Source organism: Erigeron canadensis, chromosome 6 (assembly GCF_010389155.1).
Source record: "Erigeron canadensis isolate Cc75 chromosome 6, C_canadensis_v1, whole genome shotgun sequence".
Classification (NCBI taxonomy): Eukaryota; Viridiplantae; Streptophyta; class Magnoliopsida; order Asterales; family Asteraceae; genus Erigeron; species Erigeron canadensis.
The window spans coordinates 7,191,831-7,207,884 of record NC_057766.1 but is presented as its reverse complement, the minus strand read 5'-3'; the positions used below and the strand labels follow the sequence as shown (position 1 = coordinate 7,207,884).

General features: G+C 30.6%; 1 protein-coding gene across 1 annotated transcript; it reads right to left on the bottom strand.

Annotated features, from left to right (window-relative positions):
• Window positions 1-9,545: 9,545 nt before the first annotated feature.
• LOC122604236 (serine carboxypeptidase-like 16) lies at window positions 9,546-15,592 on the bottom strand. Its single transcript, XM_043777127.1, has 14 exons — window positions 15,423-15,592; window positions 15,189-15,334; window positions 11,697-11,770; window positions 11,483-11,605; window positions 11,273-11,375; window positions 11,156-11,193; window positions 10,954-11,055; window positions 10,795-10,881; window positions 10,626-10,700; window positions 10,416-10,487; window positions 10,192-10,340; window positions 9,989-10,102; window positions 9,860-9,914; window positions 9,546-9,685 (listed from the first exon to the last, which is right to left on the bottom strand). The coding sequence occupies exons 1-14, from the start codon at window positions 15,590-15,592 to the stop codon at window positions 9,590-9,592; spliced, it is 1,404 nt and encodes a 467-aa protein (XP_043633062.1). The 3' UTR covers window positions 9,546-9,589.
• Window positions 15,593-16,054: the final 462 nt, after the last annotated feature.

The following is a 16,054-nucleotide window of genomic DNA, read 5'->3' as shown; positions in this document are numbered from 1 at the left end:
ACTTTGGTGTTTTTGCCTGAATATAACCTATGATTTGATTTTGTTGTTTGACAGTTATAAAACATTGGGATTGTTATTTCTTGATATATTAGTTCTTTGCATTTTTGTTTTCTTTTCATAGAGAAATAAGTTTTCTAAACAAAATTTTCCCGACTAATTTTGTTTCATGATTTAATAATTGTGCTTTCATCTTTGTTTACTTAATTGAAACTTTGTTGGTTGTTGCATTGTGTGGTGATGGTATATAACAGATGATGCATTATTATTTTTGGAAAGTTAGATGATACATTATTTGAAGTTCATTTTAGATCGGAATTAGTTTTGTCAATCGGGTGTTACCCCAGAAGATATAACGTTTATTGTGTTTGATAATATTTAAAGTTATAAAGTGTTCTCATTAACTTTATACAATAACTAATTAGTTATATTAATGACATAATGACAATTTTGAATAACAATATTGTAAATGTTTTAAATTAATTGTATTTATACAAATAACAAGACATATATATATATATATATATATCAATAACTAGATCTATATCCGGTCGTTGACCGGGTTAAACAAATATTTATATTTTTTTATAGTTTACGAAAACTTTATTTGAGTTAGTTCATCATTATTAGAATAGAAATGAAACAAATAATTAGATTCAAGAGATTATATATATAATAGAATTAAAGAAAAAAAATTATCGCTTACGTGACGAAATCTGGATCAAAAAACATTGCATGGTCCTAATAACATGATACATTATACAAGATTAGATATTGAGCTAAGAGTTTACAAATGAGTTATGTGTATGAAACCATGAATATTATTTTTGTAATCAGTTGCATATAAAATGTTTTCAACACCCTAACATTATAAAGCTATCAATACTTGATCTAACTCAAAATCCAACTTACCAAAAACAACTAACCCAAAAATAACTCATATGATTTACCAGCCCGCTAACTCATTTGATTCGAAACAACTCATTTGACTAACTTAACTAAAACCAATCAATTTAACCTGTCATCTCTTTTAACCTAAAAACTACCAATTTGACCATGACCTAAAATCAACCCACTTGAAAGTATTAACATGTAAGTCATTTGAGCCCAAAGCAGCCTATCTGACCTGTCAACCCTCCAACCCATTAATTAATCAAGTCGACTCAAGGCCACCCTGATTAACCCGTATAGATCCAGGTTCTAAATTGAAATTTATAATGGGTCGAGTTAGGGTTCGAGCTTTTCTTTATGTTAATTCCCCAACTTTACCAAGGTTGTCAGGCCAACCCGCCAATCCAAAAATCCTAATTATTACCGACGAACTCTACCTAAAACCATAACATTTCACCTGCCAACTTGGCAACCCACTTGACCTAAAAAACAACTCATTTGACTCACTTGATTTAAAACCAACCTACTTAAATGCATTAACATTAAGCCTACTTGAATGAAACCATTTTATTTGACAAGTCAACTCGCCAACCCATGTATTAATCAGGGGGTCGCTGGATTGAGTTTTTTACCATGAAACTTTTAATGGATTGGGTTTGGGCCAAAGATTCTCAACCCACCAATTACACCTGAGTCTACCTGATTGACAGCATTGCTATAAAGCATGTAAGCCGGTATTAAATTATTAAATTTGAACGATAATAATTCTACCACATTACCCCTATCCTTACCAATGGGTCGTATTTAGGTAATTTCAAATTCGAACCCGATTAAAATTCTCACTTCCAAACCTGGACCTAGAGCCGCTAAATTCTGACTTACTATATATTTATCTGGTTTTTCTTAAACTTTTTACTTAATATAATTGGGGATTCGTTATTTTATTTATGTTTTTGAAATCATTTTAGCCTTATACCCATTTGATATTGAATGAAAAAAGTAAAAGGGTGAAAACCCTCAGTTCCCGTGTATAGTTTAGTACTCAGAATGTACATCCATAAAACTCATGTCTAGTGTCTTACAATTCTCACACATAAATCACAAAGATGTAGTTTCTCCATTACTTTTGACAAATTTCAAACATATAACATTCCATGCCGCTGTCAATTCTTTATTCTGTTTTTAGCTTCTAGGATTTGTTCTTATTATTAGCTTTTTTTTTTCGAGAACATTTTATCATTAACTTTGATATGAGTCAAATCCAATTATTGTATCTTTGAATTATTGTAACTTTGATTCATAACTAAATACTCATATCAAAGTTAATGATAAAATGTTCTCGAAAAAAAAAAGCTAATAATAAGAACAAATCCTAGAAGCTAAAAACAGAATAAAGAATTGACAGCGGCATGGAATGTTATATGTTTGAAATTTGTCAAAAGTAATGGAGAAACTACATCTTTGTGATTTATGTGTGAGAATTGTAAGACACTAGACATGAGTTTTATGGATGTACATTCTGAGTACTAAACTATACACGGGAACTGAGGGTTTTCACCCTTTTACTTTTTTTCATTCAATATCAAATGGGTATAAGGCTAAAATGATTTCAAAAACATAAATAAAATAACGAATCCCCAATTATATTAAGTAAAAAGTTTAAGAAAAACCAGATAAATATATAGTAAGTCAGAATTTAGCGGCTCTAGGTCCAGGTTTGGAAGTGAGAATTTTAATCGGGTTCGAATTTGAAATTACCTAAATACGACCCATTGGTAAGGATAGGGGTAATGTGGTAGAATTATTATCGTTCAAATTTAATAATTTAATACCGGCTTACATGCTTTATAGCAATGCTGTCAATCAGGTAGACTCAGGTGTAATTGGTGGGTTGAGAATCTTTGGCCCAAACCCAATCCATTAAAAGTTTCATGGTAAAAAACTCAATCCAGCGACCCCCTGATTAATACATGGGTTGGCGAGTTGACTTGTCAAATAAAATGGTTTCATTCAAGTAGGCTTAATGTTAATGCATTTAAGTAGGTTGGTTTTAAATCAAGTGAGTCAAATGAGTTGTTTTTTAGGTCAAGTGGGTTGCCAAGTTGGCAGGTGAAATGTTATGGTTTTAGGTAGAGTTCGTCGGTAATAATTAGGATTTTTGGATTGGCAACATAAAGAAAAGCTCGAACCCTAACTCGACCCATTATAAATTTCAATTTAGAACCTGGATCTATACGGGTTAATCAGGGTGGCCTTGAGTCGACTTGATTAATTAATGGGTTGGAGGGTTGACAGGTTAGATAGGCTGCTTTGGGCTCAAATGACTTACATGTTAATGCTTTCAAGTGGGTTGATTTTAGGTCATGGTCAAATTGGTAGTTTTTAGGTTAAAAGAGATGACAGGTTAAATTGATTGGTTTTAGTTAAGTTAGTCAAAAATAACCCAAATGAGTTAGTGGGCTGGTAAATCATATGAGTTATTTTTGGGTTAGTTGTTTTTGGTAAGTTGGATTTTGAGTTAGATCAAGTATTGATAGCTTTATAATATTAGGGTATTGAAAACATTTTATATGCAACTGATTACAAAAATAATATTCATGGTTTCATACACATAACTCATTTGTAAACTCTTAGCTCAATATCTAATCTTGTATAATGTATCATGTTATTAGGACCATGCAATGTTTTTTGATCCAGATTTCGTCACGTAAGCGATAATTTTTTTTTCTTTAATTCTATTATATATATATATATAATCTCTTGAATCTAATTATTTGTTTCATTTTATTTCTATTCTAATAATGATGAACTAACACAAATAAAGTTTTCGTAAACTATAAAATATATAAATATTTGTTTAACCCGGTCAACGACCGGGTATAGATATAGTTATTAAGGGAGGGAAGGGTTCGAGAGTCCTCAATTTCATCCTAGGTATACGTGATGTCTCAAATGCTAACTACTAACCACTAACAGATAACTCGTTCAAATATATATATATATGTGGGAAAAGTGAGTATGGGGTTGTTCCCCATCTAAGCTTAGATGGGGAACCCCTCACATACAAATACTTTATTATTTGTTTGAATTTAAACCAAATACATGGTTCCCCATGATTTTCATGATTATAAAAACCAAATGTGAGTGGTTCCCATCTAAGCTTAGATGGGGCACAACCCCATACTCACTTCCCCCTATATATATATATATATATATATTCCACCTCACACTCCATCGGTCCTTTAATACAATCACTATCTTTTTTTAACATATACAATCACTATCCCTTCCATTTTTATTCTTTTCTTTTATTATTATTATTACATTGTATCATACTACTAATAGTGTTGATTTTTATCATAAATTGTTAAAACGTAAGACCATTATATTCAAGGAAAAAAAAAACATGTATGAGGCCTTTAGGGGGTTTTTAATTAGGAGCTTCAAAATCCTAAGTTTTTAAAAAATAACTATTTTAAAGAAGATAGACTTGTTTGGATGTGCATTTGAGAATAAAAGTCTCAGCTTGAAAAAGCTCCTCAAAGCCCCTAAAATGTCTTTAAAATAAAACATTGTGTAAGAATGGTTGAAATAGAAGCTCTAGCTCCTAGCCACATCATCAAGCTTTAGCTCCAAACTCCTAGCTACAGTCCTAGCTTGAATCTTTTCTACCAAACATACCCTAAAACTTAGTTAAAGTCTTAAAGTTTATGTTTTCTATCTATACACTAAAAAACATCATAAATATTAATGAAATCCTATATACAATATCTATGTTAGAATGTTATGCATTTGTTAAAACACCCCAGGCATGTTGGAACGTCTTTCTCATAAGCTTTTGTTACCTCCACATTTCATTAGAACATTCTTAAAAAGTTATTAACTAACTTCACGTAAAAAAAAAAACACTAACATAAATAAGGATTGTTGACAACAAAAATTGGTATATAATATCAATGTATGCATGTAAATGTCCAGACAACTTCAGAAAATGCAAATCTTTTCACTACAACATTTGTCAAACTTTAATAAGCAAGATTTCTAATGTAATGGTATAATAATAGTTACATTAAATATCAAAAAATATTTACCATAATTAGATATCATAGTTGACTTTCAATTTAGATGGTGGAGATTGATTTGTAGGTTTATTTTTAATGGCTTAGATCAAAAGTAATCTTATTTTTTTCTCTTTGTAGTGGTAACCATATATAACTAGATCAATACCCGGTCGTTGACCGGGTTATGAAATAAATTTATACATGTACGATGTATCGCACATTTACACATTGCGAGAAATATACTTTTTGGTAGGGCTGTCAATCTCGACCCAACCCGAAAAAAATCAGAACAGGGTTATAAAATCTTGACCCGTGAACCAGCTTACCCACTAATTAGTCGACCCACTAACCAAATATGATTCAGTATATCAAATCAAAATCAGTATATGATTCAATATATCAAATCAAAATTTTCAGGTTAAGTTCAGATTGACCATTTGGGTTAACAGGTCGACCCACTAACATGAAAATAATTAAAATTTTAATAATAACTTTAGTAGGTTGATCCACTAACCCATTAACCCGCCAACTCACAAATCAATGCCAATTTGACCTAAAATCTATCCACCAACCCATAACCCATATGACCTGTTTGACCTGAAATCAACCCGTCAACCTACTAACTCATTTCACCCACCAAGCCGATTTTTTTAAGGCTAGTGGGTTGGGTTCGGGTTGATAGTGGAAATTGCTAACTTGAAATTTTTATTAGGTTGGGTTAGGGTTATAGATTTTTGACCCGTCAATCCGCAAACCTGAACTCATTGACAATCTTTTTTTTTTTGGGTAATATCGTGTATAAAAAGAGTTTTGATATCTATTTTAATTTTTTGTAATTGTTTTCAATGTTGATCCACCAAACCATTTCCCCACCACACCTGACAAACTCATAAACAGTTTGACATGAACCCGCAAACCTACCAACCCACCAATGACATGAAATCAACCTACCAACCAACTTAACCCGTCAACCCGATGTTTTCAAGGTTGGTGGTTGGATTCAAGTTGACAAGTTTGGGTTGTAAGTTACACCCCCACTTTTTTTTAGATAATATAACACTTTTCTTAGATAATACGACACTTTATTAAATAGCGCAACACTTTTTCGATAGTGTTTTTAAAGTATCCATTAGATAATTTTTTCTAGCTATGATAACAATATTTATATATGTAAATATCAAAAAGGATTTTTATTATAATTAGCATGAAGTTTTTACCGTTGATATTTATATGGAAAAAAAAGTATACCAAATTTAGGAAGCATTTATTTGATTATTACTCATAGCTTTTAACTAAATATATATTTTTTAAAATTTAGCGTGCATTTTGCTTAATAATTATCTTTTAAAATAAATTTATTTCACCAAGAAGGGATTTTATCAAATTTGTCTAATTCGTTTCAATGGTTGTAATATTTACCCATCTTTATCTTTATCTTTATATTAAATAAAAAAAGATTGTTGTGACATCATCATTCCATAAATATTGCTTATTTGTCACATCCAAATTATTTCTTAAAATTAAGTTTTATTTTTTTTAAAATTTATTTATGATGTCATAATCACTTTTCTTCTTACAATTTATTACATTTTTATTTTTGTTATTTTATAATGTTATTTTAAAAAAAAATATATAGTGCATAAAAAAACTTGTACCTTCCATATTAAACCCCCCTGATTTTCATGGTAAATGTACAAACAATTTATGCACCTTAAACACAGCCCTAAGGGCTGTATTTAGCAAACCCCTTAAAATATTAGCCTCATACTTGTTTTTTTATTCTCATCAATAGTTAATACATGTTTTATTCTCATTTTTATTAAATACATGTTTTAAACTTTTAATATAACACCTTCCTTCCTAAATTGTGTCTTTTATTTTCAATGGTTGAGATTAAATATTGATTTAATTTGAAGGGTGAAGATGAAAGCAAATCCATAATATTTTCTCTTAGCTCCAGGGGCCATATATATATATAATATATATAATTATATTTATATTAATAGTGATAACAATAATTTTATTTTATAAGATATATACAATATGTCACGTTCATTAATATTAGCAATACTGATTAACATGTATTACAATCATATATATTACGGAGTATTTATATTTATATAAATAACAACACTTTACGAACATATGTATACCAATCATAAAACCACCGTATGAAACGTGAAAATATAATTCATGCATTCCAAAATATAAATCAAAAAATATAATTAAACACTATTTGTCAAATCTTTATTCCGAATATCAAACGTGAAAGCCAAATGAAAAGTGAATATCATTCATGCATTCCAAAATGCAAACAAAGATGGAGTACGAGAGGATGGGCTCTCTCACAATATTTTTCAACAAAATAAAAGAAAACAAATTAGCAGGTCGATTTAGTGTCAAGGTGGATAATTGGATAAATCAAATGTGGTCCAATTCAACTAACCTAGAAACCTGTTATAATTTGGGTTTAAGTTGTGAAGGAAATCGCTCGGATGTTCCCTAACCCAACTAGGGAACGGATCGGAAGGAACCGTAGGCCAAACACTTACTTTACTTTTTTTAGTGATGCATTATTTGAAGTTCAATTTAGAGTGGCATATATCAAAGTTTCTTTAAACCGTCATTAGTAGGCCGCTTTAGTGTTAAGGTGGATGAATCAAATGTGGTCCAATTAAACTAACCTAGAAACATGTATTTTATTTTTTACAAATGAATTTTACCTCAGACGTGTATGATGTGTGCTAATCGCACAACGAAAAGGTCCCACACTAAGCAAGTCTTAAATAACCTTTCTCACCATACCACCTCCTTTATTAAAAAATACTGTCGAAGAGAACCTACCAAGACTCGAGCTCAAGACTTTGGAATAAATTCTTCCGAGGTCCCGCATAGCAGGTTTAGTAAAACACCTTTGACCACTGGGGTTTTAACCCAGTGGTTAATATCTAGGATTGATAGAGCAGACCTACCAAGGTTATTAATTTCGTTTAAGAATTTGATTCAACTGTGGAGACTGGAGGCTAAAATGCTAAATTCAACTCCCGCCAATGATATGGGCCCCCATAATGGGCTAATGAATAGAATTTTCAACAGCTTAAGCAGAGGAAGAGAAAGCCCAAAAAAACTCAACCTCCATATTATTTCAACAAAGCATATTTTCCGGTATGTGCCTAAGGTCTCACAGCCACAGGTAGCTAGGGGCAGAAAGTAAGACATGATAAATGCTGCTATTTGGATCTCAGATTTATCTACATCAACTCAGTCTCTAACTCCACACAAAGTGGTTGTAGAAATATAGACTAGTAATACATTTCTCGCATTGGATGGGGGATTTTATGTAATATAGATCATGACATAGACTTTGTTATATGGTTTTTTCTTTGTTGTCGGTTACACATATACAGTTTGTCTTATATGTTAACTAATGTAACGTGCAACTACAATAAGGATACATTTTTTTATTTATTTAAAAATATACTATTCTGCAATCATGGAATAGTCTAATTACAAGAAAAAACCAAAAAGATTATATTATATTAAAACCGTTTCAATTCTCTCAAGAAATAAATCTTATTTTCAATCTACTTTTGTACCACAAAAAACCTTGTGTTTTAATATCTAAAAACACCTTATCACTACAAAAATAATCTTGTTAAAAATCTTGTCGTTCCTCTCTTTCCATATAAACCAACACGTGACGAAAACAATGTCTTTAAAAATCTTCTTTTCTTTCTTTCCCAATCCCGCGTTCTTGTACAAGTCGATGGTTTCACAAACAGAAGACAAAGTGAGTGATCCAAGTTTACACCAACCCGTGATCCTATTCCAAATAGGTAAAAAGCACAAGCAGCAACACAACAAATGATCGTTGGTTTCCTCATGAGCCTTGCATAGCCACCATCCTTAGTCCCAAAGTTACAGTTACGAGCCTAGAGAGCCTTATAAGTAAGCACTCGATCCATAGCCACCCTCCAAATGAATATGTTACATTTTTTAGCAACTGCGGATGCCCATTGAAAATAAATTTCCCGCTATAATCTATACTACTACGAAGAGAAACCATTACACGGGTCCCCAAACCGTTCCCAGCTATCTTTCATGTCCCATATTCTTTTATTATCTATGAAGTCTCGAAAGTTATTCCATTCTTTAATAGTCTCATTAGACAGAGGTGTCGAATACCAAGTAAGACAACCCACAAACCGATTAGTCTCTAAACAGCAAAAACGATCTTTAACTAGACATTTCTTATCTTGTTCCAATTTAAAAATTAATGGAAACATATCTTTCAAACAAGAGCTACTGATCCAAGGGTCGAGCCAGTACGAATTACGTTCCCCATTTCCACAAACTCCTTTAAACATGTTGTTCAAATGACTCCTGCTACTTTAACTCTATCCACCATTCTAATGATCGACTTCCAAACACTAATACCAGGCAATAATTACCCAAAAAAGAATAATAAAGAGATATATACTTATCAAACAACTTTTGAAAATGTCTCAAATACCCCTTATTTTATAAATTCAATCACTAAAATAATATTCTAACATATTAAAACATCAAATCAAATGGTAAATAAATGGCTCTTCTAAAAACATGGACTACATGAATCAGAAAACTTATCACATGATGGATTACATGTCACTTGAATATGTTTTAGTAGCTAGCCACCTCTCTGTTAGAACCATAGCTTCTTTGGGCTTGTATTGAGCTACAGAATGACCAGCGCCCTATTTAACAAGTGGTGTGTTAGAGTCAAATAACATATATATATATATATATATATGATCATTCTAAATAAAATAATTGCTCAAGTATTATATACACACAAAATATAAAGATATGAGTTAGTTTAAAAAATAAGTTGATAGATATTACAAGTATATAAGTAATATGTAGCTTACTTTAACTGTAGCGAATGTCAAAGAGAAATCTTTTTGTGCATAACTCATTTTGTATCTGCAAAACCAAAACTACAAGTTTAGAAAACATACACTTCACGTACGGACAGTACATATAGAATCAATACTCACCCTCCGACTTGAGAGTCAACGTAGAATGGCATCCACGAGCTGTCAACTTTGAGATTAAGGGCGTTTATCCATTCCTCAATTCCGACATATGGAAATGTCATATCATGATCACCACTATTAACATATATAACAAGATATTTTTTTACAGAACTATAAAAATACTCCATCTACAATAGGAAAAAAAAAAAAGATTTGTAGTTTACCTAAAGATCAATGCGCGACAATTTTTGCTAATAAGTTTCTTATGGTATGAAAAACTACTATCAATGTCATAAGCATAGCAGAAAGTGTCATTCTTCCCTTCCATGTAATGCATAGTCCTATTGAAGAACTCCCATGTTCCAATTGTTCCCTAAATGAAAAATGTTCAATAATTGTTGAATTTAACATTCCTAAACGCAATACATATTGTGTTAGATTCATATACCTCGCGAATGTTAAGAGCTTTTTGCACATTTTTATTATTTGCCCAGTCGGTTGCAAAATCGTAATAGTACTCCTACAAGAAAAAAAGGAACATAAACATACAACTTTTTTCAAACAACATTCCTTGTTTATTGTTTTAATTAATAAAATCAACCATTGAGATACAAAATTGTATAAGACATTAGGAAGGAATGAGAGAAAGATTAATTACTCGACAATATGGTTTCAGGTCAGATTTATTACACAGCGGCTCCAAAATATCTTCCATGTTCAATCCACTTATGCACTGTAATTTAATTAAAAACGCTTAATTATAATAGCTACACAATTTATGAAGATATATAACAATTTTTTTGTAAACGAATGTTTTATCAACTCACCTCTTGGTACCTTTGAAGGCTATTTGCACATACCGAATTAGCCCCATCGATGTTTACATAATTACCTTGACAGCTATCTATTGCGGACTGCAAATAGTTCATATGGTAAGCTTATATAGTTATAGAATTTGATTAAAATGTTTAAGCTAGATTAATTACCTTATAAATATCATCTGATATAAGGGCCATGCGATGCGCATATTCTACTCTTGAATTAAAGTCCATGAACTTATCAGTAAGTGGGCTGCAAAGAATGTAACCCTGTACACAAATCAAGAAATGAAAATTAATTAACCAATATTAATTAATTTTATATGTGATGAAAGGGTACTAATTAAAATCATTGGGTTTGATCATTTACTTGAATATTCAATGGAGGCTGGTCCCCGCGTTCATTTGCTATAAAAAAAAATAAAAAATCCAGGTCACAAACTTTTTCTTGCATCATGATTACGTAAGAATAATGACAATCAATTACCATTGTATACTTCTAAAGTGATGATAGGCGTTACAATTCCCATATAAGATATGGCAGATATGTATAGTGGATTTTTTAAGAACTTCGGATGCTCGATAAGAAACTATTGATTATCACATGAAATGTTAGAAACAAAATTAATTAATATCATTTTCAAATACAATTGTGACAAAAGATATACTAATAAATAGAAGCGCTTAGACGACGGACCTTTCTAAGAAATTCATTAGCTTGTTTTGCTACTATACTATCGCTACTAATTGATGCTTCAGTGGTTGTAGCATACGAGAATCCAGTGCCAGCAGGCATGTCCACAAATATAACATTAGCAAACTACACAACATCAAGAAAGTCAATTGACCAAATTTAAATGCTTCATAATTCAAATATATAATAAGTATAATGTTAGGAGAAAGATATAAACCTTTGTCCATGAGTTTGGATTCACTGTCATTGTGATATTTTGAGGAGCATTGTCAAAGTTGAAACTAAGTGGACCTATGAAAAAGATAATCATATATAACGAGTTAAATGAATTCAGTCATTATAAGAGAGATATTACATTTAGATTTTGATTATTCCAAGGAGTTCATCATATATATATAGAAGGTATATAATTAATAAAAGTAATATCGTTAGTTTTTGTCGTTAGACATTTGTTAATTTCAATGCTGGCATGCCACGTCGCGACTTTTCTAACTCGATCATTCACAACTTGAAAAAATTTCTAACATCGAATTCCGGCTAAACACACATACACCTATCTTTATATATATAGCATGTGTATATATATAGAAATCTACACAAAAATCTGATAAATAGCTAGATATCCTAATAACAAATGTGTCAAAATTAATCGTAAAATTGTATCACGGGTCCGATTATGTATCTAGCCAAAATGTCAGTGCGCTGAATAACAACTTTCTAATTTCTTTATTTTATACACATAGTAAGAAAAGTTGAATATTGTTAAAAAAGATGTTTTTTTATTCCAAAACCTGCCTTGTATTTATTTGACCACGTTTTTCAGTGTCATAAACTATTAAGGATGTAAAACAGTGCCTTGAACCTGTAAACTCAGTTAATTTCCGTGTCTAACTCAGCCACGTGATAACACATGACTAATATCTGTTAACCACTTAACGATGGGATCCAAAAGGAATTAGGTCACACATTCTAATTAGACATTTAATTTTGTATATTAAGAGTGGTGAGATAAATTGAGTCTAGCTAATTTATTGATGGGTAAATGTGTATAGAAGTTAGAGAGAATTCTACATATTGCTAATTGATTAATTAAATGATTAATCGGTCTTTAATTAATTTAAAATCGTTGAAGTTTGAGAAAAACTAGCTAGCAATAAGAGTTTAAAGCAACTAAACTCATTTGAATGTGTTAATCGTTTGTGATAGCTAGAGAGACCTAATTAAACATTTAATAATTAGTTTGAGAGAAAGTTTTTGAGATTGAATCGTAAAATTAACCAACTTAGAACTAAATGATTAATTGTTTGAGTAAAAATTATTTGCGAGAGTGATAACTATACTTTTTGCATTTAAAATTGAAGTATAATGAGAGTTCATCTTAGTTATCTATTTTGTTCAACATTCCGAGTAACATTGTGACATTCCAATTGACATGTAAACTATTCCAAATGGGTATACTATTCGGAATTACAACAAAAACTCTTTTTCAGATGAACTATTCGGAATTACTAACTCAATTCTCAATCTACCGACTGATTTCAAAAGCAACGTGACATTACGTCCGCAAAACCCTCCTTTTTACTCATAATTGCATTACTTTAATAATTTACTTAAACAAAAGTCCTTTTGTTCGACTTTGTATTTACCAAGTAAACTATACTGCATATTACGTGTACGCTACCGAGAGTGTGTAGTAGTTGGTAGTTAAGGTAATTTGTGTTATAAATTTAAGACTAGAAATTATCGCTAGTTGAGACACCCAAATCAAGATACATACTTGCGTGTAGTAGACATTGATGCGGTAAAAGAACATTGAACAATGAGAAAATCATCTAGTGAATCAGCAAGCGGGGTGAAGGGGAAGATGATTTTCATGTCAGTCAAGAGAATTATCTTGATAATTCTGATGTTGACATAGTTTGAATGAAGAGATAATAGAAGACGAGAGGATTCAAATGAAGTTCCCTAGCTAGTGAGATACAATTAAAATTATCGCACTATAAGTATATCTATTGGTCAATGATCATAAACAATCTAAGAGAGCGAGCTACTTTGATATATGTTGTGCAACAAAATAGAGATTATGATATTGTCAAAATTGTTCGTGACCATGTTAAGGCACTTTCTTATAGTCGTTCTTGGGCAGCGTCTTCAGAGTTCATGAGAACACCTGAACTTTTATTTATTTGTGAAGTAGTTATTAGTTTTAAAAGTTTTATTTTTTAAACCTTAAATTGTTTAATGGTTTTTTATATAAAATGTAATGTTTTATTTATTTGTGTGATGTTTAATTTAATAAAATAATAAATTTTGTTTTAATAATACTAGAAAATACTCATAGTTGATGATGTAGAAAAAAAGCTTTAAAAAAATGTAGGGAAGTGATTAATCCTCCAAATAAAATAGTCTAAAAATCTTATTAACTTTTAGATGATGACATGTGAAAAATTAGAGGAGAAAAATTAAGAAGAGAATTAATGGATAACACATATCATCTTTTTATAATTTTATAAATATAAGTATTTTTAGGCTAATATTTTAAAAGATTTATATTTTTCAAAAATAAAATATCGGATGATCCGACGTTAAGGTGGCTAGTAAGAAGTTCCAAAAAAAATGATATTATAATCTTAAGCCTAATAGACTGTGAGCGTATCAAGGCATAATTAAAAATTTAAAATGGACTTTGTCCTCTTATTAATTAGTCAACTGACATTTCGATCAACTAATTTTTTCATTTTCTATTTTATTTTTGAACAACACCAACTCTATTGTTATTAATAATAATAATATTATAATGATTTTAGGTAAAATAAAAAATATTAAAGTAAAACAATAGGTTTATTTTTACTGAAAATCACCGTGCATCATAAAAATCATTGTGTATTAATTACCTCGTGAATCTTCATGCATCAACTTAATCAGATCCAAATGTCAAGATATTCTTATTTATTTTATTTTAATTCTTATATTATACAGTAATACCTAACCCTATATTATAATATATAGTTGTGCTAAATAATCTACGTTGTCAGACGTGGATCGATATGCTTGTTTATTCAAAGTTGATGATACTCAAAGCTTTTACGTAAGGAAAATGAGTAAAAAATTACTTCTTGAAACTACCAAACAAAGACTTTATTTTCTTACAAAACACTGAAACAGCTTACGCGCATATTCAAGACCCACTGATCCGATATATAGTTTTTTATAGCAATTGGAACAAAAAGTTATCTAAATTTTTTAATTTTTTAAATTTAAGGTATCGAATGTTTTTTTAATCAATAAAAGATTTTAAAGAACATAAAGATATAACTTTCTTTTTTTTTAATAACCTTTTTAACGGTGGTTTGTTAAGTTTTGGTACATGAAAGAACCTCTCGGTGTTCAAAACTATCCATGATCTGATTTTATCCGAAAAATTGGCTATTCGAAGTCCTCGACATCCGAACTTCAGATTTGAATGCATATAATCAAAATGGATGCAATAAAAAAAATGTAATTTTTTCGATTTTGATAGATTAATGTGTTGTTAAACATTTAAATAATGATAATTAATTTTACATTATGCTATAGCTTTATGAACTTTTAATATATCAAAATAATGTTTTTAAATGTTTTCACCGTGTTCTTATTTTCTCGGTGCTATGGAGTGTTACACACTAACTATATTAGACTAAGTGAAAAATTAAAAAGACCGTCGTCATACCGATTTGATAGAAGAATGTAATAACAGCGGAACATCCCGGACCACCGGTGAGATAGAAAAGGAGTGGATCTTCTTCTGGATTTCGTTCTGATTCAACGAAATAGTAGAAAAATTGTGCTTCTTCCTTCTCCCCTATTCCCACATACCTTCAAAACAAAAGTAAATAACTTAGTTATTAATTATATAATGTCAGAATAATAAAACATGCTTGTGTGAAAGGTTAAGAAATTAAACCCGGTTTCGAGTGTGAAAGGAAGTTGACCATTATATCCAGGAAGATATTTAACGATAGAAGATTTCGAGCTTGGTGCGACATCAGTAGACTGGGATAGAGGTGTTAGACTAAGAAGAAACGTGATCAGTAGTAACGTTATGGTTGGGATGGATCCGGTACAGTACCCCATTTTTGGAATTTTGGGTGATTAATTCCTGCTATGCATGGTGGCTAATGGTAGTATATTTATACTACTAGTTTAAGGCACAACATGACTTAATTTATACCCGCACAAAGCGGTGGTGGTTATGGTGGCAACAGTGTGGTGGTGGGGACGACTATTGGTGGTGGATGCGGCGTCGAGTGATATAGATAATTAATGTAAAGGTAATTAATGTAAAAGGTTAATGGAGATATTTTGGATAAATGGCTGATATTGTAATTTAATCATTAATGATATTTTAGATAATTTATCCAAAACTTTTAAAAAGATGGTTGTTTTATTTATTAAATAATATAAAAGTATGGATTAGGTGTATAGAGGAATTAGGATTAAGAAATAATGATATTTTAGGATAAAAAAGTGTTGAATTTTCTAAAATAAAAGAGGTCAATATGATTTATAAAGGATTATAGATACATTTATACATCT

Coding starts and splice junctions, on each gene's coding strand:
- LOC122604236 (XM_043777127.1), bottom strand. CDS start 15,592: ATGGGGTACTGTACCGGATCCATCCCAACCATAACGTTACTACTGATC. Junction 11,194..11,272: donor CACTTTAGAAGTATACAATG/GTAATTGATTGT, acceptor TTTTTTTTATAG/CAAATGAACGCGGGGACCAG. Junction 9,686..9,859: donor TGACATTCGCTACAGTTAAA/GTAAGCTACATA, acceptor CTTGTTAAATAG/GGCGCTGGTCATTCTGTAGC.